General features: G+C 39.3%; 2 protein-coding genes and 5 non-coding genes across 8 annotated transcripts; 6 read left to right on the top strand and 1 right to left on the bottom strand.

The window, feature by feature from the left end:
• The first annotated feature begins 1077 nt into the window (after positions 1–1077).
• Positions 1078–9976, top strand: ncl (nucleolin). 2 transcript variants are annotated; one of them, XM_034147677.1, is made up of 16 exons: positions 1078–1299; positions 2157–2252; positions 2347–2434; positions 2936–3058; positions 3385–3576; positions 3792–3920; positions 4126–4209; positions 4385–4508; positions 4793–4929; positions 5259–5385; positions 6317–6456; positions 6936–7068; positions 7428–7567; positions 7779–7905; positions 8010–8308; positions 8767–9976. In XM_034147677.1, the coding sequence occupies exons 1-16, from the start codon at positions 1282–1284 to the stop codon at positions 8826–8828; spliced, it is 2019 nt and encodes a 672-aa protein (XP_034003568.1). In that variant the 5' UTR covers positions 1078–1281; the 3' UTR covers positions 8829–9976. The 2 variants fall into 2 exon arrangements, with proteins under 2 accessions (XP_034003568.1, XP_034003569.1); XM_034147678.1 differs by having other exon boundaries at positions 8010–8318.
• Positions 3157–3294, top strand: LOC117496265. Its single transcript, XR_004557265.1, has one exon. It is a non-coding gene; the product is annotated as a small nucleolar RNA SNORA57 (small nucleolar RNA).
• LOC117496268 lies at positions 4984–5121 on the top strand. Its single transcript, XR_004557268.1, has one exon. It is a non-coding gene; the product is annotated as a small nucleolar RNA SNORA57 (small nucleolar RNA).
• On the top strand, positions 5937–6074 carry LOC117496267. The gene has a single exon (XR_004557267.1). It is a non-coding gene; the product is annotated as a small nucleolar RNA SNORA57 (small nucleolar RNA).
• Positions 6585–6722, top strand: LOC117496264. The gene has a single exon (XR_004557264.1). It is a non-coding gene; the product is annotated as a small nucleolar RNA SNORA57 (small nucleolar RNA).
• LOC117496266 lies at positions 8371–8508 on the top strand. The gene has a single exon (XR_004557266.1). It is a non-coding gene; the product is annotated as a small nucleolar RNA SNORA57 (small nucleolar RNA).
• Positions 9977–13495: 3519 nt separating the features above from the next.
• Positions 13496–17749, bottom strand: b3gnt7 (UDP-GlcNAc:betaGal beta-1,3-N-acetylglucosaminyltransferase 7). Its single transcript, XM_034147676.1, has 2 exons — positions 17489–17749; positions 13496–16076 (listed from the first exon to the last, which is right to left on the bottom strand). Coding segments are annotated over exons 1-2 (1257 nt in total). The 5' UTR covers positions 17491–17749; the 3' UTR covers positions 13496–14821.
• Positions 17750–22563: the final 4814 nt, after the last annotated feature.

Genomic DNA, 22563 nt, shown 5'->3' with positions numbered 1-22563 from the left:
TGCAAAAACCCTGTCACAACAGTGCTGCGGTCACTTCATACTTCAAGTGCTTTTGTGAGTATCTTAGATTACTAGTTGTATTACTGCAAATACTAATTCGTTGTAAGAGTAACTGGGCAGGTATATAATATTCATATTCATTGTTTAGAGTTATTCTGGGAATTCACAGAAATATCCCACTGTTGAGATTTCTGCCTGTGTAACACCACACTTTGACCAACAGGGGTTCAGATGAAGCCTCATGAGATGAACCCTTTTTAGAACCAACTGGCTGGAAAGCTTCAAAGCTTCATAAGGTTTCATCTCGCCATCACTTAGGGTTGTTAAAAAAGTGTTTAATGTGTTCAATTCCATGACAAGTTGTGGAAATTTCATTGGCTGAACAAGAATCACTCAAAAGCTCCACAACTTCAACTAAATGAAGAGTACCACTTCAATATTTGACTGCCTTTCTGGCAATCCACTCTGTCATCCTAATGTGCTATCTAGGTTGTTGTTTTTATCAATGACTTTTTTTAAATCAATGAAAATAACATATTCTGAATGAAGTTAAAGTTCTCATACTCCCAATTAAATTGAACTCACTTGAATAAAGCCTAGCAGACTACTCCATACAACATAACAAATGTACATTTCAGATTATGTAAATGTGGATTGTTGTTGTAAATAAGGTGGGGAAGACTAACTAAAATGTGTGGGCTAATTAATAAGATTAAATGAAGTTGCACTGCTCTTTGCAAATGGAAGCCAGTACTACGCATGGTAGGCCACACGTGGTAGTTCGTTGATGGCAACTGCCCCCCAGCCACGTGGTTAATGAAAACAGCTGCATGGAGCATAAAGGCGCTCTGTAGCCTACTGACTGTAGCCAAATACTAAATGTAAGTGTCAATTTGAAAGTATCGACTATCTGTCTGCGGTAGAATTCAGCATGTCATTGCACTATCCTCTGAAACAAAATCGTATCTAACATGGCATGGATTTAATAATGTTTACTTGCCGTCAACTTAAAAATCATTTCCTGTGTGGAGAAATACATGCAAATGTGTATGTAGGCGAGGCGCAAGCACGCTGCTCTTGTGATTGGTTGAGATAGCAATGTGGGCGGGTCGACGTGAACGCGCAGAACAAGAGAGCATCGAGCGCGGCTTCGAAGTCTCTGTCTTTCCTGCCCTATGTCCCATCGAGTAGGCTGAACCACCACGTGTATCCGTTAAATATTTCGTTTCTTGTTTCCATACGTCCAGTTCCTTGTGTTTCGCTGAAACACACAACATCACCATGGTGAAACTAGCAAAGGTAAGACCAACTTGATTGCATTTTCCTGTTTAAGTGTTTGCGTTTGTGATTAAAATAAGCTTTGTTGTTAGACATGAGGCCTTAATGGAGAAGTTGCTGCGTTTGTGTGAAAAACGGAATTAACTCCGCTTACAAATGAATGCGGGTATTTTGCTGCTTATTGGTTCTCTTCAATAATTACGTACGTTTCATAACGTGTGTGTTTGGTGGAAATTAAAGGTGAAATTGAAAACCCACGTTATTAAAACGTTTGTTCCAAATCCGCCATGTTGGTACATTGCTGTTTTTTCCTGGCCTGCTAATGGTTAGCGAAAAACTCAAGATGGCTTTCAAGCGCCTTCTCGATTTTAAAGCATGGGATTAAGAGATGCATTTAATACAGATTAAACTAGGCCACACACGATTGTCAATTTTTACCATAATTGAGATATTCAAACGATTTATTGGAATGCCTTTAATGTACGTACTATGCTGGATGGCGGTACATGGTTGTTCGCGTAAGCGTGGTTGTTAACAGGCCACATGCAGAGCAGTACGTTATTATCAATTTGTAACGTTATGGTAAACCGATCGTTCTTGAACGGTGTTAAATGTTCGTTTTAGTATATTGCTCGTCTGCCTGCAATTCCCTCCTTTGCTCACCATGCGTTCTATGCATGTCGGCAAACGGCTACATTAGCCAGCATGCTAACTACCCGACCTCCTGAGCTCCACGTGGGTTGTGCGCCTGCTCGGATTGACACGAGGTGAAAACTGAGGAACCAGATTACCGCCCATAGAGCCGGCTATTACTGAACATGATTAATGTTAATCTAAACCGGTGCTCTAAAATTTCCTATTTTCCGTTTCTCTTGCAGGCAGCGACCAAGCAGGCAATTCAGAAGAAAAAAGCCCCTCCACCAAAGGAGGTAGAGGAGGAATCGAGTGAAGAGGAAAGCAGTGAGGAGGAAGAGGTACAGACTATTTAAGATTCTCGGTTCTTAAATTAAAATATTTTTTCTGGATTTTAAAGGTATTAATGTTCTCTTTTTATTTATTTTAATTCAGGCTCCCAAAGTGGTGAAAAAAGCCACACCAGCAAAAGCAGTTAAGAATGGAGCTGCTGCTAAAAAAGCAGAAAGTGAGGAGGATTCAGGTAAGCAAACTCATAACACGGTTATTTATTTGATAGCTTTTTGGGGTATGCTTATTTAATTCCTTATTTGAAGTCAATTGAATCAGCCAATCCTTGCATTTGTATGATTATTTCGATTGTTTTCTCCCAGTCTATAGACACCAACAAAAAGTCCTGAAAATAAACTTTTTGTTTTATCATTTACTTTTCCTTGATTAGTCATTAGTCAAGCATGATGGAATCATAAGAGACATTTCTCTGGCACGTTAAAATTGTAATGAAAGTGAATTGATTATTCTAAAAGGTACAAAACTGTGAAATAAATGGTCAGTAGTTAAAAGACTAATGTTACACGTGAATGGTTTTAATGGGAAATAGTAATATCTGCTACACCAAACATCTAGTCCACCCTTTTTATATTTAAGCTGAGCAGACTAAGACCCACACTCAAAATGAATACTAGGGATTGAAAGACTAGATAGCACATGCTGATGTTGTTGTGCTGTGTCCATTAACCTACAGAGGAGGAATCTGAAGAAGAGGCCCCAGCACCCAAAAAGACTCCTGCAAAGGCCAAACCAGCACCCGCCAAGGCAGCGCCTGTAAAGGCTGAGGAGTCAGATGAAGATGATGACGAGGACGATGGTATGACATACATTAGTTACTTCAGGAATATTTTTTTATTTGGTCTTTGGAAAACCAGTCTATTCACAAGCTACTTGTTTAAGAAGATTACCATATACCCTCCATTTCTTGACACACATGTGGTTGTTCAGTACCACTGTGTGAAATGTTCGGAGGAAAACTAAAGGCAGTGCTATGTCTTCGGTACCGGTGTGTGTTATCGTCTGCCGGTTCTATCCTCAATCGCTGTCACATTTTGGCTTGTGGCTTTTATTGAATTCAATGCAACTGTCTGCACATTTGTTCATGTTTTACCCGTTTCTAAAATGTACAATTCCGATATCTAGATGAGTCTGAGGAAGAGGCCCCACCCCCCAAGAAAGGAGCTAAACCTGCTGCCAAGCCCGCAGTAAAGGCTAAGCCTGCAAAGGAATCCTCTGAAGATGAAGAATCTGAAGAAGAAGCCCCACCCCCCAAGAAGGCTGCAGCTAAACCAGCCGCCAAAAAGGCTGCCAAAGAGGAGTCTGAGGATGAAGATGGTAAGATCAACCGGGATTACTTTTAAAGATAATAATTGAGTTACTCACCTGTGAGCTGCCATCATAGGATATTATATGATGATCAACAAGGGACTTAATACTGATTTTGTGTGATGTCACCTTTTTATGTATCTGATTTGGCTAAAGACAACAGGTCAATAGTTTGAATTTGTTCACAATGGTTTTAAAAAAAAACAATGATTGTGGTTTTCCAGAATCTGAAGAAGAGATGGACACTGCTCCTGCTCCAGCAAAGGCAAAGAAAGCAGGGATGGTGAAAGCCAAGGAAGAGTCAGAGGAGGATGATGATGATGAAGAGGATGATGATGAGGATGATGAAGAGGGTGAGTTTTTATGATGGAACATTTTAACATCTTTCAAATAAATGTCACTCAAGTGCTGCCTTGTTAGTAGGCAATACAAAAAAGATAATTATCTCAAAACAATAAAAGTTAACTAGCATGTATATTTGATTTGCAATGCAGTTACTACTATCTGAATGTTCCAGACTTTCTTTCTAAATTGATTTTAACACTCTTGTCTCTACAGAAGCCCCAGTGACCCCTGCAAAGAGGAAGGCAGAGAGCAAGAAAGAGGCACCTGCTGCCAAGAAGGCAAAGTCCGATGGTGAAGGTAAGCAGAATGCACTGACCCATCAATCAAATGTCAACATTTTATTATGATGAACAACAAGGGACTTAATACTGATGTGTGATGTCACTTACTTATTATTCTGAATCAACTTGAAGTTTAAAATGTTTTCACACAAATCAAACAAGTCATTGATTTTACATTCCCCATTTTTCAGGTTTCTGTCTATTTGTTGGGAACTTGAACTCCGACAAGGACTTTGATGAAATTAAAGATGCCATGAGGAAGTTCTTCACCAAGAACGACCTTGAAGTCACTGATGTCCGTTTAGGTGGATCCAAGTAAGCAACATTTGAAAACAAACAATATAAACCTATTTACAGGTAAAAGTACCTGTTATTGGAAACTTAAATCTCCACCTTTCTTAATTTTAGGATGGCAGTGACTAAAAAAATATATATATATAATGTTAATCTGTAACATATCATTAATGGTTTTATCACATCATGACTGGGGTCTAGTGGTACTGTTGTGTTTTACACCTTAGAATTTTTGCTATAAATCTATATAATATCAGTCTTGAAAAAAGTATGTCTAATGGTCCTTGAATGTCTTGCCTCTGCAGAAAATTCGGTTATGTGGAGTTTTCCTCGGAGGAGGACATGCAGAAAGCTCTAGAGCTGAATGGCAAGAAGTTCATGGGTCAGGAGCTTAAGTTGGACAGAGCCAAAAGCAAGGAGACTTCACAGGATGGAAAGAAAGGTAAAAACACCAACATTTTAAAATGGATGTTTTAAAATGTCTGCCCTGCTACACCCTCCATTTCTTGACACACATGTGGTTGTTCAGTACTACTGTGTGAAATGTTCGGAGGAAAACTAAAGGCAATGCTATGTCTTCGGTACCGGTGTGTGTTATCGTCTGCCGGTTCTATCCTCAATCGCTGTCACATTCATGACTTTTTCCTATGCAGATTATTTACAAACGAATTACATGGTCTTTTCCTGAAATTAATTGATTTTAGCAAAGAACTTTTCTCATTATAGGGAAAATAAGTTATTCCAAAACTGACGATTCTTTTTATCCCACAGAGAGGGATTCAAAGACACTGTTTGTGAAGAACCTTCCCTTCTCCGCCACGATTGAAGACCTCAAGGAAGTCTTTGAGGCTGCTGTTGATGTCAGGTTACCGCCAGGCCAGAACGGTTCAAACAGGGGGTAAGGACAAGCGGACATTTTGAGTTTATTTCCTTTGTCTAGATGAGGTCACTTTGTAAAAACATAAAGAATACAAACTCTGAGATCCTACAAGCTGGGGGAGAACTGTGTAGGAAACTGATGTAGTGTAAGGAAATTGTACTTTTTTTCAATCCACCATTTTGTACGATATAGTACATTTTTTGTATATTTTATTTATGGATTACAATTTTGGTAGAAACATTTAACTGTTTAAAAAAAAAAGAAAGGCCATCCCAGTTTTTTTTTATGTCAAAGGTGATGTTGTATAACGGATAATTAGGAAATCTCCTATTGTGAGAGGCTAAAAAATACATTACTGACATTTCATAAATAATTAAAAATAAAATAAAAAATGCAGTTTAACTGATTAGTCAAACTAGTTGTTGCAGCTTTATAAGTGGTAGGTTTTTATTTCCTAGTACTCAAACCTGCCTTTCATTTGTATTTGACCAGTATTTTGGTTAGTAATGTACTAGGTTTTTGCAGTTTTAAAATGTATGCTCTTCTACATTTTAAGAAAATTGTTACACCCTCCATTTCTTGGCACACATGTGGTTGTTCAGTACTCGTGTGTGAAATGTTCGGAGGAAAAATAAAGGCAATGCTATGTCTTCGGTACCGGTGTGTGTTATCGTCTGCCGGTTCTATCCTCAATCGCTGTCACATTCATGCCTAAGTGTAATCTATAGAGAATGTATAACGGATAATTAGGAAATCTCCTATTGTGAGAGGCTGAAAAATACAAACTGACAATTGATAAATTGCAGTTGAACTGATTAGTCAAACTAGTTGTTGCAGCTTTATAAGTGGTACTCAAACCTCCCTTTCATTTGCTTTTGACCAGTATTTTGGTTAGTAATGTACTAGTTTTTTTTTTCTTGAAAAGTAATTTCTTCTCTCTTTTTGACAGCATTGCCTACATTGAGTTCAAATCTGAGGCTGAAGCTGAGAAGATGTTGGAGGAAGCTCAAGGTGCTGATGTCCAGGGGAGGTCCATCATGGTTGACTACGTTGGAGATAAGAGCCAGAAGGGAGCTTCCATGGCTGGAGGTAAACTCCTCAGATGCTTTATGAAGCTTGTATTTGAGCTGTATGGGATTTTAGTAGTTATCGGATCGGAACACATTTTTTGAAGTTTTAAAATGGCTGCCCTTTGACTTAAGGAAATTGCTACACACCCTCCATTTCTTGGCACACATTTGGTTGTTCAGTACTGATGTGTGAAATGTTCGGAGGAAAAATAAAGGCAGTGCTATGTCTTCGGTGCCGGTGTGTGTTATCGTCTGCCGGTTCTATCCTCAATCGCTGTCACATTCATGCCTTTAATGACTAAGTGACAATCAATAGTGGACTCTGGCTATTGATTTGTCATTTAAAGTATAATAAAGCTCTAAGACATGATGTACGTGTTTATGTATTTCAATTTAAAGGGCAGGTTGCATTTAACTGGACAGTTTTGATGCGCATAGTACTTCCAGTAGATCCACGAAAATTCTTCTCAATCTCACCTGTTTATTTTTCTTCTGTAGCAGCAGCAGGAGCAGCCAGTAAAACACTGGTGGTGAATAATCTGTCCTTCACTGCCACAGAAGAGGCACTTCAAGCCACTTTTGATAAGGCTGTCTCTATTAGGATTCCACAGAGAGACGGCAGACCAAAAGGGTAAGAATCTGGAATGATACTATGTTAATGGTTTTAAGGATGACTTTCTATAAGTTATAATTTGTTATCTGGAAATAAATATTTTAACACTTCACCTTCTCATGAGCTCCTCTAAATCTTACTCATGATTCTGAATGGATTCGCACGAGAAGCAGAGTCAATGCACAGTTAGAACAAGCTATGCAGGCCCTACTCGCATTAGGGAGATTGTCTGTCTGTTGTGCAACAGTTTATATTCAGCGATAACTGTTATGATTTGCATTTCTACTAGTCAACAATGGTAACATTTTGATATCAATTTGTGGCTTTTTCTGAATTTATCAGCTTATACTTTTCTGATGTTGTTTTTTTTTTCTTAGTTTTGCTTTCGTAGAATTTGAGACCACAGAGGAGGCTAAGGATGCCCTGGAAAACCTCAACAACACAGATATTGATGGCCGCTCCATCCGCCTGGAGTACAGCCAGAACAGTGGCAGAGACGGAGCCAGAGGAAACGCTGGTAAGTCCACAAACTTGACCATTCAGAACTGATCTTTGCAGAAATAAAATGATTTGATAGCGTGGCCAGATGTGAAAACTTTTCCTTCTGAAACTTGGTAGTTTAAACTGGTCCTCCCATGAGGCTTTAGGTTGATAAATAATTTTTATCAGCCCCGAAGATAATGAAATCAAAACCATTTTTTTTAATGACGACTTCTCTCTGCTACCAGGTCCAACTAAAACCCTGTTCGTCAAGGGTCTCTCTGAGGAGACCACAGATCAGACTCTCAGGGATGCGTTCGATGGTGCCGCAGCAGCCAGGATAGTCACAGACAGAGAAACAGGAGCATCAAAATGGTAAGTTGTCAAAAATTCCTCGTGGCTTCTCAGTCCTTGTTAACACTACTCTGTCCAGCAGTGACTGTACAGATTTGCATGTTAAATTCTGCCTTTCCTTGCAGCTTTGGCTTTGTGGACTTTAACAATGAGGATGACTGCAAGGCAGCCAAGGAGGCCATGGATGATGGCGAGATCGATGGCACCAAGGTGAGCCTGGACTACGCCAGGCCCAAGGGTGAAGGCGGCTTCCGCGGTGGTCGAGGTGGAGGTGGATTTGGCGGTCGCGGCGGCAGAGGTGGATTTGGCGGCGGTCGCGGCGGTGGTGGTGGCTTTGGCGGCGGCGGATTTGGCGGCCGTGGTCGTGGCGGCAGAGGAAGAGGAGACTCCCGTGGCGGTGGACGCGGGCGAGGAAGCTTCGGAGGTAAATAAAAGTACTATATTTTAAAATGTCTGCCCTTCTACATTTTAAGAAAATTGTTACACCCTCCATTTCTTGGCACACATTTGGTTGTTCAGTACTCGTGTGTGAAATGTTCGGAGGAAAAATAAAGGCAGTGCTATGTCTTCGGTACCGGTGTGTGTTATCGTCTGCCGGTTCTATCCTCAATCGCTGTCACATTCATGCCTTTTAATGACTAAGTGACAATCAACAGTGGACTCTAGCTATTGATTTGTCAGCTGCTAATGCAGTGCAAGCAATCTTTTTGTTTTGTATTCATCTTGACAATATGGCTAACTATATATGGTATTTTGTCAATTTCTTTTTTGCTTGACTAGTTCATACTTTTGCCCTTCAGGGTAAAAGCACAGTATTCATGATTTGTTTTGTTTGTACCTAAAGATGCTGGCTAGTAAACACATTTTTCTTCTCATTTCTAGGTGGAAGAGGTGGTGGTGGATTTGCCAAGCCCCAGGGGAAGAAAACTAAGTTTGATGACTAAATCCTTAGTCATTTTTTACTTTTGAATGGACTCTGGTTTCATCACTTTTCAGAGCTTTTGGACATTCCAGAAAGCGTCATTGATATATATTTAACTGTTGACGGGCATTTTAGCCCTTTATTTAGACCCCACAAACCTTCACCCTTGTGTGCCAGAATGGTACTTTTTGACCTTCTCAGCTCAAGTGCTTTGTGAGTACTGAATGTCCCAAGTGCAAACCTGCACCTCTAACCCTCTGATAACTTGCTTTTCTGAAGGAGTAAAATGGAACGGGTCTGGCAAACAAGTTTGCTGTGAAAAATATGCTTGTCTTTGTCAGATACATTGTGTAAATTTAAACAGTTTGTATGATTTTCATTTTACCTTTTTGTAAAAAAAAAAAAAGATACACACCTTATTTGCTTTTTATTTTGTCGTTTTTAGTTTGCTTTAGGTGCCAACTTTTACTGTTCTGTGTAAAGCATATTTTGATAGAAGATTTGAGTCAGTGCTCATGAGTTGGGTGTTAAGGAAATGGCAAGATGTTCTGTCATGTTTGTTTGGTGGGGCCGGGTCAATGTCTGAGTCAGAGGAAGAACCTCTTCTATGTAACATAAAATATTTGTAGTGCATTGACTAATTTCTTTTCCCCATCTGAAAATCTGAAGATTTTCACATGATTTAAATAAAACCTTGTAGGTGGTGATTTTTAAATGTCTATCCTTTTTCAACCATGTCAATCTGAAACATTGAATGTGTCACAGACTTGAAATGTTAGAATATAAAAGTTGATACATTTATACTGCAACCTACCAATGCAACACATCATCTCTGAAATATATTTTACTTTGAAAAGCTTGAAACATTTCAAGTAATACCGTCACTTGCTGAGTAAACCCTAGGAGTCCTGGAGAAAAATGTTTGATTCTGTTAACCTGTATATTGTTGGAAGGTTGTTGTAGTGTCATGGATGCCCTAAATGGGGACGGATGCTCGTCCTATTGTACTCCTGAATGCGTTGTCTACAAACAACCAAAAATGTAACTTACGTCTTAAATGAGCTGAAAATGGCTAGATGACCACCCCTTATTATTCCACAAGGGGGCAGTATATATCAGGTATCGTTTTGTGTATTGACACCTGAGACAATAAAAATATCTCATAGGAAACTGCATACTGAGTACTTGTATGCAAGTGAGGCTAATTTTGTAATTGACCTTTGACTGTTCACATCCTACAGCTATCGGGGATACTGGTTAAAGGCAGTGTCCTCGGCCAATTAAATAGTTAATGTAGGAGAGTACTAAACTCCCACTTGAATGAGTTTCAAAACTACTTAAAATGTTAAAGATGTTTAACAACCTTCAGCTTGTCAAATCAGTAACCCCTTTATTGTTCACATGGCAGGCATACATGCATTTCTGTTAAATTAGCTTACAATACTCGCACAGTTCCTATGCTAAATGGAGATTAATATAGACTAACAGTGTTTCTCGAGTGGCAGTAATGTGCATACATGAATTTATCTGGGCATAAATGTTTGTTGGTGGGTAAGATGAGATGAGACCGTTCCAGTTGGTTCTGTAAAATCATACATTTCTTATTTCTCATGGGCAGCAGGCCTTGGTGTGATTAACAGTGACCCTCCGTCTGACACCAGACGGGACAGCAGTGTGCTGTCATCCCTCAGCTGAACAGGGTCTTTGTTCCTGAAGGTGCCACTGAATACCTCCATGCAGATTAGCACTCTCTGCCTTGAACAGTGACAACGTCATGCTAGCTGAGGCGTTATGTCAGACCTACCACTCCGGTTTGCTTTCCTTTGGGATCACTTGAAGGGCTGTTTCTCAATCTATTCCCCTAAACTCTGTTTATGCTTCAGCATATTATAGGAAGTAATGGGAGAGGATATGATTGAGGGTGCTGCGGTTTTACTCATTGACAAACCATAAGCATCTTCATTAGTGGACACTGAGTCAATAGGACATTGTGAAGAGGAGAGAGGACAGACTCATACTTTATCTCATGTGTAGAGTGGCTGATCTAAATAGGACCCTCTTTAAAGGGGAGCATACAGCTCCGAGTCCTCTTCACAATGGATCTTTGTCAAGTACATGGTGTCCTATAGCACAGATGAAGTTGCATTGCCTTGGCCTCTCTTCCAGTGTGATGTGTGGAGTCAGGGACTACAGTGTACTGATCTGCTGAGTGGGCACACAATGCTGATTATCTTTTTTTACTGAGATTTCTCAAATGTATGTTACCAAGCAGTACAAACTGTTTGTTTCCTCCCTGCCAGAGAACAATGCATGTGAAATCTTTATTGATGCTGTTGCTCTCTTACTCAAACAATTTAATTATTCCGGCGTCATAAAGCAGATGGGGACCAATGTTTGAACTGAAATCAAAGAGATCTTTGTTCAGCCTTATTGTATGGCATTGTTTCTAACAAACATTACAAGTCTGGAGTTGATCGGAAAACACATAGGTAAATAACATGGAGTCCTTCTTTGTTAACAATGGCTCCTGAAATGTATTCGTGTGTTTCTCTGCTGATTTAATAGCAGTGCTATGTTAAGATGCTGACTTTGAACCACTGTTATTCAATCATCATTTTGATTGTATACTGTGACAATGCTTTGCTGTAGTTTTATAATTAGCATATAGAGTGTTTACGATCTTCTCATCCAAATCTGGCAAGAAAGTAAATAACTTTGCATAAACCTTTACCAACAAATGTTTTAGTGATTATTTAGTTCAATCCAGGTTTTTCCAAATTAAGGGACAATATAAAAGCATTTGTTTTGTTTTCATAAAAAGTGCAAAAGTTCATTTAAGTATCATGTGTAATCCATCCACCAAACTACATAATATTAAGTAACGTTCGGCAATGTGGAACACCATGTTATGTCCAATTATTATCTTTACTGTTCTTTCTACACTGGGCTAAACATGATTTGTAACTTACGCAGCTGCTGGATGAGATTGTCTGCGTTGTCTGAGCTGATAGAGATGCCATAGTCAGCAGCATGTACAGTGTGGAATGTTCTTTTTTAATTTAAACCCCAGCAACAACTTTCCCATCTTCAGCCATGCCAATGATGGTGCTCCAGAGGCCTTTGAAGAAAATAGAGGGCTTGTGTGAAACCCGGCAGCCTCTGTCAGACGACCCCATTGACCACACTCGCATCAAAAAGCTTCCTCCAATTACTTTCGACAAATGTGCAGCTCTTGGTCTGCAGGCTCGCATACATTCAAATATCATCACTTGAGTGGGACATTTACACTAGACGATAGCTTTTCAGCAAGGGAAAAATCACTTGTTTGTTTACAGCCTAGCAACAATAGTGTGTCCTTTATTGTTCCTATGTTAACTGCACATCTTTTAGCTGTGGGTTTGTGTTCCTCTCTCCTTGCAGGTTTAGCAGACACAGAAGGCAGTGAGATATGAATCATTGTTTGTTCTGTTGCTCTCAGGTAGAAATGTATTTGTTTCACACACATACAGACACATTTACAATTAACACTCCTAATGTAAAAACTGCATTAAGTACACAAAGTAAAACAACATAATAGATTTTGGGTACGGAATGTTTTCACTACTCTCAATGTTAACTGACTAATTGTTTTACACAATATCATGGAGAGGATATCCTTTCTTTAAAAAAAGGGAGTTTAAAAGTGCGGCCTTAGTTCAATCTAATACAAAAATTTAAGATTTGGTTCGTGCCTATACACACACTCTTACATCACTTTAGTACGTTTTGGTTGAACCAAATCAATGTCTTAAAATATAAATGTAGGGCTTGTTAGTAATATGCTTTGCACATTGCGGACATAGTGAATTAATCAAACTTGTGAAAATACAATAGATGATTCAGCTATTTTTATTGGAAGGTTTAACGCTGTATCACTTGTTCATTGTGTTCCACACAGAGGACAGTTGAGATTCATCTGGTTAAGCTTTATCTCAAAGTGCGCCCTTCAGGAAACACAATATATCAAGAGGATCCAGTTTCGGTGAGGCTTTATTGTCTTTGTCCTGTAGGACATTGTAAAGAACAACAGGAAGGTATTTATTTTGTCTCTTTTACTTTTTAGGCCAACTTAAAGCTCTTAATTTCCTCACGGTTTACCGTCAGCCTCATTCTCAGGGGTTCTTCTCAGTGAAAAAGACACAATAGTTGACGGAGATGCTTAACATAAACTATGTGAAATGTCACACCCAGTCGGGAGGATGGACAGATACTTTCGGAAAACTAACACAATAGACTGTGTTGAAGAGAATCTACCATATATAAAAAAAGAAGATTATTAGATGAAGTTCATTGTCTTTCAATGTTATTCTTTGTTTGCACTAAAAAGGATGTTCTGCTATAATCCAGCAATGGCGTCACACTCAGTGTAGGAATAATGCAAGTCACACATCTTCGCTATCTCATCACAGGCAGACTAAGAAGACATGCGTGCGTGTTAAGTTGCTGAACATTGATAAAAATGAGCACTTAATATATTGTTAGACTACACCATTGTGATTTTCATAACCGAGCAATTTTTTTATTGTTAAGTAGTGTAACAGATACCCGACAACACTTTTGTTGTGTGACCTGATGTGGATTTTTACATAGATATTCAATGCCGATACACCAAACACAAAAACAGCCAATTTAGGACAGATTTTCAAAGAGAACATTTTAACATTTTAATTTACAAATGACATTCTTTGTACATTTTGATTTTTTACATATATTTACATCACCATCACCCACTATACCCACAACATTCAGTTTTATAATCATCAAACATCACATTATTATGCTCATTGGAGGCTTTAAATTAAATGCAAGAACCCCTTATTTTCCTCCTTTTTATTGAGGATTAAATTAATATGTCGTTTCTCGTACCAGCATTAGTTTTAGTTCACAGTGTCATTGTAAACCCTTAACCAAATCCATGTCAAGTATATCAGCACATTCAAATCCACAGACAGCAAACATGTAACAAGTTTAGACATCTAATTTTAAAGGTTTCCAGTAGTAGTAGTAGTAGTAGTAGTAGATCAAGTCAGTCACATTCCAAAATAATAGTGCAAGGACCTCTACAGTACATCATTGATCAAAAACACACTTTAGGGAACATGTGCTTCATATTAAGATAACAGGGTTACAGTAGAAAAGCCCAAACTAATTATGATTTTTTTTAAATTGACCGAATCACTGAGGTAGAGAGAATCGTCTCTTACTTGATTTGAAGCCACTGCAGAATTACACATTGACTCAAGTGAAGGAAATGTATAACACTTAATACAAACCCAAAATGCAAGCATAACTAAACGCTGTGCAGTAAGTGCAATGGCTTTCAAACCCCAGCATCCAGGGCACCTGCCTTTTTATTCTCAAGATCACACTGGCCAACTAAACATTATTTCCCTCTGACCTATCAGAAAGCACATTTTTGCTACAAATACATATTCATGGTTTATTTACCACTTGTCCTCATACTACACTTTTTTTGGTTACATTTTAGGTATTAATATAAGTCGGATCGCTACCATTGGTGATTTGGCAATGAAAAACCTCAACCATATCTAACCAGAAGGAAGGAGAAAAAAAGGTGTTGGCCACTGACGAGGGGAGGACTGTGATAAGGCGGAGAACCTCACAAATATTACATAATGAAATAAAAAGCCTGTAGTTGCCAAGCAATAACTGTCCTCCTCAGCAAGACCGTTGAGGAAGCAGTTAAACTTTGGTTGTCTCTGAAATAATTAAGTCCTTCAGAATGCCAATATAAATACACAATTCTACAACGTTTTAAAATCTCTGTATAATTTACTTGACTTTTGAGGAATATCCTCAAAAAATTGCACTACTGAACAGAAACAGCTAATTCTGATATGGTCCATGGTCCTTCCCCACATAAGGGAGAGTTTACTGGGACTCTCGTGCATCACGGTGTCCACCAAGGTACAGCTCAGCGTGTTGGTGCTGTCCTGACCTGGTGCTCCCATCAAGCTATAGGATCTCCACTTTCTGTGAGCACACCAGGTCACTGTTGACCATATGCCACATGTGCATTAGGTCCGACGGGAGCAGCTTGTGTACCACAATCATGCTCTTAAAGAAACAAGGTTCTCTGTTCAATTTGCTGCTCTTATTTTTCACCAAGCCAAACGTCTTAAAGGCATTGTGTTTTATAGGAGTGACCTGAAGCACCTCCAGACACATGCCCAAGAAGACATCATCGATGGGGTAAAGCTCAAGGGTGTCTGCCACCAAGTAAAGCCTCCTCGCCAGATTCCCATCCATCAGAAACCCCCCTCCACCTGCATACGGAGGGTAGTGTGTCTTATTATACAGAGCCAGGGGGATGTAGTATTTGTTTTCCTTTTTACGGATGGGCTTCGCCTTGACAATCACATCGCCCACAAACAGGTTCTTTGCCTGGTTGCTGCCCTCTAAAAACTCAAAGATGTTGTCCACGCTGACAAAGACGTCGTCATCCCCCTTGAAGACGTAGCGTACACTGGGGCAGTAGGTGTGGAACCATTTGAGGAAGTGAGTCTCCTTTAGCGTGAGGTTGAAGAAACTATCTAGGAAGTCCCACTGGAGGATATCCCCATAGATGTAGTCCTCGTACTCCACTAGCTTCTGGTGGTTTGCTCTCTCTGCCACACTGGAGGGTTTACCAAGAAGGAAAAGGGTCTTTACTCTCTTGCCATCAATCACCTGCTCTTTGCCCCAGGTTTTTCTGATGACCTCTCTTCTGTCATGCTGGGTGGCAACAGACTTTATTATCATGAGTAAATATGTGTCGCCTGTGCACTTCTCTGGGTGGTTGAGGAGCATGGGGAAGTAACGGCAGTGTCGATAAAGCATGAATTGCTTGAAATTCTCCTCCAGGCTATTAAACCAGTTCTGACTTGAGAGGTTGAGGTTGATGCTACAGTTGGAGTTGGTAACATCCCAGGTTCTCGGGCTGCTGTCCTCAGTGATCCGGGACTTTTGTGTGGTGGCCCGTTTTTTAGGCATCAGCTGGTGTTTGCTAGCCTTCCAGAAACCTTTCATTCCCAGGTTCAAGTCACTTTTGTCCTCCCCAGCAGCTCCATGCTCCGCCCCCTCTGAGGCATCTGTCCGAGCCTGCCTTTCAATTTGGAAGGGAGCCCCCATGTTGATGCTTCCTCTTTGGACAACAGTCAGCGCGACCACAGCCAGGAAAAACATGACACCCACCCTCTTGTACACCTTCCAGCGGTCTCTGTTGTTCATCCTGTGGGAAGACAAAGACCACAGCCAGTCAGAGTTAGGGCAAAAACATCTAGATAATCAGAAAGAGCCATTTACTGTTTTTAATCCCAAACTAATTGAACTGCAGTGGTGGATAGTACCTGAGTACCTTTACACAAGTTCTGTCTTAGGTACAATTTTGAGGTACTATTTCCATTTTATTCAACTTAAGACTTGCCACTGAATTGTAGTAATATTATACATTTCATTACAATGTGTGTGGTGTAGAGGATGCCATTAAGCATGAAACTTGCAATAAGGAATCAAATATGAATCTGAAAACTCTGAAAGTCAAAATGTTGTATTGTGTTGTTTAAAAATTATTATGAACTTTCTTTTCATTATTGAAGGAATGAAAACCGGTTGTTATTTTTTGCAAATAACTGCTCCATAAGAAAATACTTTAATTTGGGGTTTGTGTGAAATGTTTTCAGTACACTAACAAAAAACAGTTTAAAACAATATCAATGTATACTCAAAACATACTTCTTGCTGTTTCATGTAGCCAGCAAAGCAAAGAACAGCCTGAGGGCAGGTTTACATCATAATATGATCAGCATGTACTTAAATAGGATTTGCATAAAAGACAGTGCTTCTCCCTAAGACTTTACTATGTTTGCTCTAAACAAAAGACATGCAGCAGAGGTGTATCATCCCCTCCATTTTTAAACATAACACAAGTAAAGTAACACTTGTCACTATTTATTTAACCAGTGTAACTTCTGGAAGAACACGTGGAATGTACTTAGAACGTGAAGTAACCCCTGGAGCTTCAGAATTCTCACATTTACAACAAGTCGTGCCAGGGCTCGTTATGCTCACGACCCCAGAGACTCCCATGTGGGGTGAATAGGAGAGTAACCCCCCACCAAAAACAGAAAAAACACAAACAAACAAGGTCAATCAAGGCTAATTATGGACGCAGAGCCTACATGGCAGTCAATTCGTTTTTAAAAAATTAAATCGTATAGTTATCTTTGTTGATAATGAAAGTTCACTTGTAAGTGTTCTGGACTCACATGTTGACACGAAAGCACACAATATGCCACACTTCAATTATCTTAAAGTTGATAATTGTGTCGGGACTTTACAATTAATAAAGGATACTGGTAAAAATCAGCATTACCTCTATTATGTTTGCGATCTATAGTATACTGCTTTGTTTTCATAAAACAATCTGTTAAAATTGGCAATTAAATATTTAACTTATAAACTATTTGTTTAAAAGTTAAAATATGTTTGTTTCATGTTCTTTTTTAAATGCACAGTCTTGCTGAATTACACTACGCTAAAAGATTCAACATTTTCAGTTGTTGCCTTTAGGTGCATAAAACCAACAGATAAAGATGGTGTTAAATTGTCAATCTTGCCTAAAATGATGAAGACGACACTCACATTTTGTTCCTGCTTGCGACGATCCGTGGCTTGGAGACAATAAACCGATAAAAACCCGATTATTGAGCCCAGGAAAGTGGAATGGCTTGAGTTTGTGTCTCTCCGGTTGATGGGAAAAAGTTATAAAATAATCCTTTCCATCGCGACGGTCTTGGTTGGTGCAAATGGTGACAGATGCACGGAGCTGGTGGAGGTGGATGTGGTGCCGTGTGCTCGGGACTGCGTCCTCTCTTCCTCCCTCAGAAGTGCTTTTAAGGGTGGCTGCAGTTACGTGGAAGACCACTACACACAGGATGTAGATGATGAATGAGCTGCAGGGAAATCAAGGGTCCGCCCCTCATGTACACACAGGATTTACTTCACATAGTAGGCTACTCCATCACAGCTTAACAAAAAGCCCTGTGGTAGTTATTGGATTTTATTTTTTCCGTTACATTAGTAAAGGTCTGTGGGGTGGAATAACTTATCCACCAGGTTGCATGTTGGCTTTATACTCGTGCTTACTGGATTCCTACTGGAAAACTAAAGTCTAACCAGAAGTGAAAAGTAACTAAGTGTATTTACTCAAGTAGCCTACTGTACCTAAGGACAATTTTGAGATACTTGTTTACTTGAGTATTTCCATGTTATGCTACTTGTACACCACTACAATTCAGAGGTAAATTGGGTGCTTTTAGTCCACTATGTATTTTGTACCTTTAGTTACTTTACATATTTGGATTAATATTGTGAAATATAACACTTAAATAAGACTTTAGTTACACCTGGAGTAAATTTCACATGCTACCCTGCAGTATACAAATAATTAAAACTAACTAAAACGTTTTCCAACTTCTAAAAAGCTGAGACGACATTAAGGTAGATTTAGTTCCCCACCCCCCATGTTAATTTATTTGTTCACATTTTCTAATCTGAATAACATTTTAAGAATGTGAACTTCTCCGTAGGTAATTATACCCCTATCATCATCAGCAGCAGCTTTATTGAAGAGACTCAAGACATACAACACTCAAATATAAATTATATATATTTATATATTCCATTAGAGGACGACTTTAATATCCCTACCGAGTTATTATAAATCTTTTAAACTTTTTTCCATAGACCTCCACTGTGATTGTTCTCCCTCAGTCAGCTGTTTCCTGTTGATGTATAAAACAGGTGGATTGGAAAATAATCCATTACAAGTGAATATCTTTCATCACATTTTTACTTAAACTACAAAAGTGTAATAAGAGGAATGCACAAAAAGTAGCCAAAAAAATACCTATATGTCAAAATGTCTTCAGTTCATTCCCAGTTATATTATTAAGATTCGTGTATCATTGGATTTGTGACTTTAATGTGTAAGCATCAGGGGTGTAGCATATTGAGGCAGAGCTAAATTGAGCAGATTGAAAAAAGCTGAATACTAAACATAATAATGTATTATATGTAACTTCTTCTGTAACTAATAAGCACAGTTGTCAGATAGCTGCAGAGGAGTAAACAAGGACAATATTTCCCCATGAAATTATGTGTAGTAGAAGTAAGAAGTAGCAGAGAATGGAAGTATTCAATTACAGTCTGGAGGTATTTGTGCGTAAATCAGATTCTCTCCACTACTGTTGAACATTGACCTCTTCAGAGCATCTTCAGAGAGGTTCAGATATACAAATCAATCAACAATTTGATCCCTAATTGATTACATAACATTGAAACTTGTCATGGTCATAGTGCTTGTCTTGCCTCTTATAAGTGTATCAGTCTTGCAGCATTTGAACCAAAAGCCAAGGTTGTCAGGCAGTGTTGCTCTGTGTCTTTTATATGTGAGTAGGTAGGGAATTGTTTGCTAATATGAGAACAGTACAATCGCAATATACAGTAGACTTGTTTACTGGGTTTTCAGCCCTCAAGTTGCCTCGTTAAAGTTAAATAAGGACGATAGGAACAAATCATTTAAGCAAATAATAAAAGGAGGAGTCATAAGTGATGTTAAAGTTTCAGTGTGTGTCAGTTCTCTAAGCAGTTGGATTATGAATTTCCTAGGTTCATATAAACCTTTTGCCCGCAGGGATTTTAACTAGCTAACAGAGCCACAATGATTCACTCATCTATTAGTAATATGATTCTGTTCTTACCATATGAACCTTCCGGTATGCTACTGACGTCAGAGAGAGGTCCTGGAGCAGGCTCAACAGGGTTTTATCAGCTCCCTGGCCTTTCATATCCATTGTGTAACTAAATATTTCATATATTTGTTAGGCTATACAAATGACACGTCAATTGACATTTTGTTATAGCCTGGGAGCTGTTCAAACCAGGTATGGCTTTTTTTTTGTGAAACATGAATCCCACTTTTTGCAGACAATTTCTGGAAAACAAAAGCAAGTTATGCTTTCTCTAAAGGGATACAATCTGGTGAATGACAAAGATATTTAATGACCCCAATATGATTTGTCTGTGCTTGTACGCACCAAGTACTAACCACGATGCGTGAGTTAATAAATCTGAATCTGACATTAAATGGTTTTCTTTTTTACTCTTAAGGCCTCTCAGACATGGAAGCAAGAGGAAGACTGATGATGGGTGAAATGCTGATTTCACAGCTATCACCATTACTACCGCACTTAACCCTTGCTGTGGCAAATTGTGCTCTTACCCCTTCATTATGGTCTATGGAAGAAACAACAACATGTCTCTCCGTCATTCAAAACAGGAATTTTTAAATCCGAACATAGCTGCGTTCCAAAATCTCTCCTTCCTTTCCTCCTCTCTCCATTTCCTGGATCCAGCCAGCCATCCTTTTCAGGGCCATGTGCATCCTGTTGCCTGCTGGCGGTGTTTTTTCCCGTTTTGTTTTTTTCCCTCTCTGTGGGTTCAGGCTCTGAGAGTTCTGTAGATGAGGGAAGTGGTGATAGACACCACAGTCCCTCATCTTTTCCCCGGCTTGAAAGGCAGCGTTTGTCACTGACGGCCACCAGAGCCATTAGCCAAAAAAGAAACTGAGCCCTATCAGATCATTGTGACTTACTGCAAAATGAAACTAATGCCAGGATATGAACTTGTAACTGCAATTTGATTTACTTTAATAATTAACTTAAAATTCAACTTCTACAAATAAATAAATAATGACATTGCAGAGTTTTTAACTTTAAAGCTGTGCATATCGTCCCTTCTTTACAAATGAAAACTTGTAAGGTCAAGGGGTCACTTGTAGTGTTGCACCTAGAAAAAATTGTCCTCTAGTGTTATAGAGTTTTTCAGCTCATTGTTTTGATTTGTTGGTCCTCAACTCATCTGTTTTGGTTCACCTAACCCTAATCCTAACCCGAACATCTCTTGTCCATCTTGTTTCAAACAACAGCAGGCAACTCTTAGCAGCAACAACTAACGTGTCATTTTCAACAACTATAGTGCTACTGTTGGTATATCAAATACCTCTTATCTGTAGCATTGTTTTAACATCATTGAGTAAAAAGTATTGTTCTCAAAACGTCCACAGATCAACACTAAGAGTGAAAGATAGATAAACAGTAGTTTATCGAATTGTTTACCCATTACTCTCATTCTTAACTACCTGCATGCTGGGAAGTGATAGAGTTGTTCAATCTTTATCGGCAACAGGTGAAATGACCCACCCTCGTCCTTCCCTGCATCACTCCATTAGCGACCATTTCCTTCTCACCTCCCTTTCATCTTTTGTAGTTTATCGAAGAACGAGGAAGTATGTGAGCTGCAGTGTTTGTGTTAATAACAAAAAACGACTGTCAATAAGATATGGAAAACTTTTGCCGGTACTTCTGACACAGGAAGTTAGTGCTAATCCTTTGTTGGGTTTAACACACCTGAGGGATTTGGGCAAGGATTACCTTTCACTCTGTGCAACTTTTGTCAAGTGTACTTAGAATGAACGAGCCTCAGAAAATCCATGGTCTCTTCCTTCTTGGGATGAGCGGGGGCCCCTGGTTGCTAACTCCTCAGTCACCATGAAAGAATTTACTGCTGGGGAAGAGAACGTGGCTCGAGGGGATCTTTGTCTTTCCCCTCCTTCTTTTCCACTCAGCCGTCAACTGAGGATGTTTAAGGTTGATAGAACAAAGGCATGTGATCGGACTGTTATGAAGGCCCCTGTCAGCTGTGGCTATAGGTAAACACCTGCCCCCCCCCCCCACCCCCCCCTCTAACCATGCAGAGGCCCCTACGGGTTTAGTCAACAATCTAATAAGGTCACCAGCACCCACTGGAGGACATGGTTGAAGTACTCCTTATCACTTAAAATTGAAAGTTCTTCACGCTTTGCTGATTTCTGCCAAATGAAGTTCCTGGTAGTGCCTTGGTAGTGTTAACCTTCCTGTACAGTTAGTGATTTAGTGACCTTCTGATTTTTACTAACGACTGCAGTGTCCCCGTGGTAAAGTCACACGAATGATATCAATGATTATATGATTTTATTTTGGAAAATGTGTGTAATTAGCATCTTGCAGCAACAGAACAATTTGAGAATAGGACGGTACATTCTTAACTCAAGGTCAACTTACTCACTTTTGGCTGAGCATTTGACCATATCTTATGGTCCTCATAAGCCCTGGGTTGTTGTTTTAAAACGCGGTTGATCAAGAATAAACTACCAAGCCTAGCGATAACCCTCGTGTGGCGTTCTCTTCATTACTCCCCCCTGCTGCTGGAGGGCTGAACACAGCCAAATGGTATTTGTTCCTTTGGGACAAGTACGCTTTGTGTGTGTATTTTTACCTCTATGAGTACATTTTTCAAGACAAATTCTTAATCAGAGTTGCTTTTAGAAATGTACATTCTTCTTTTTCTTCCCTAAACTTTACTCCGATACAGAGAATTCCTAAAAGTGCTAAAGGTCAAAGGAGAGTTGGTGAAAACAGTGTTGTTCAACTGCCTTTGTGTTTCGAATCGAAGAAATGTTTGGGATTGGCAATTTTCTTTTTCTTTGCTCATGAGATAAGGTTCTCATGAAAGGTTCTACATCTCGAGGTCTGTGACACCTGGGCAGACTTAATATGATGATGAAAACCATTTGATACAGTCCAAAGCAAATAGCTGATTTTCAAGTTGAGTTAATT

This window comes from Trematomus bernacchii, unplaced genomic scaffold (assembly GCF_902827165.1).
Source record: "Trematomus bernacchii unplaced genomic scaffold, fTreBer1.1, whole genome shotgun sequence".
Classification (NCBI taxonomy): Eukaryota; Metazoa; Chordata; class Actinopteri; order Perciformes; family Nototheniidae; genus Trematomus; species Trematomus bernacchii.
This window is presented reverse-complemented; position numbering and strand designations above follow the sequence as displayed.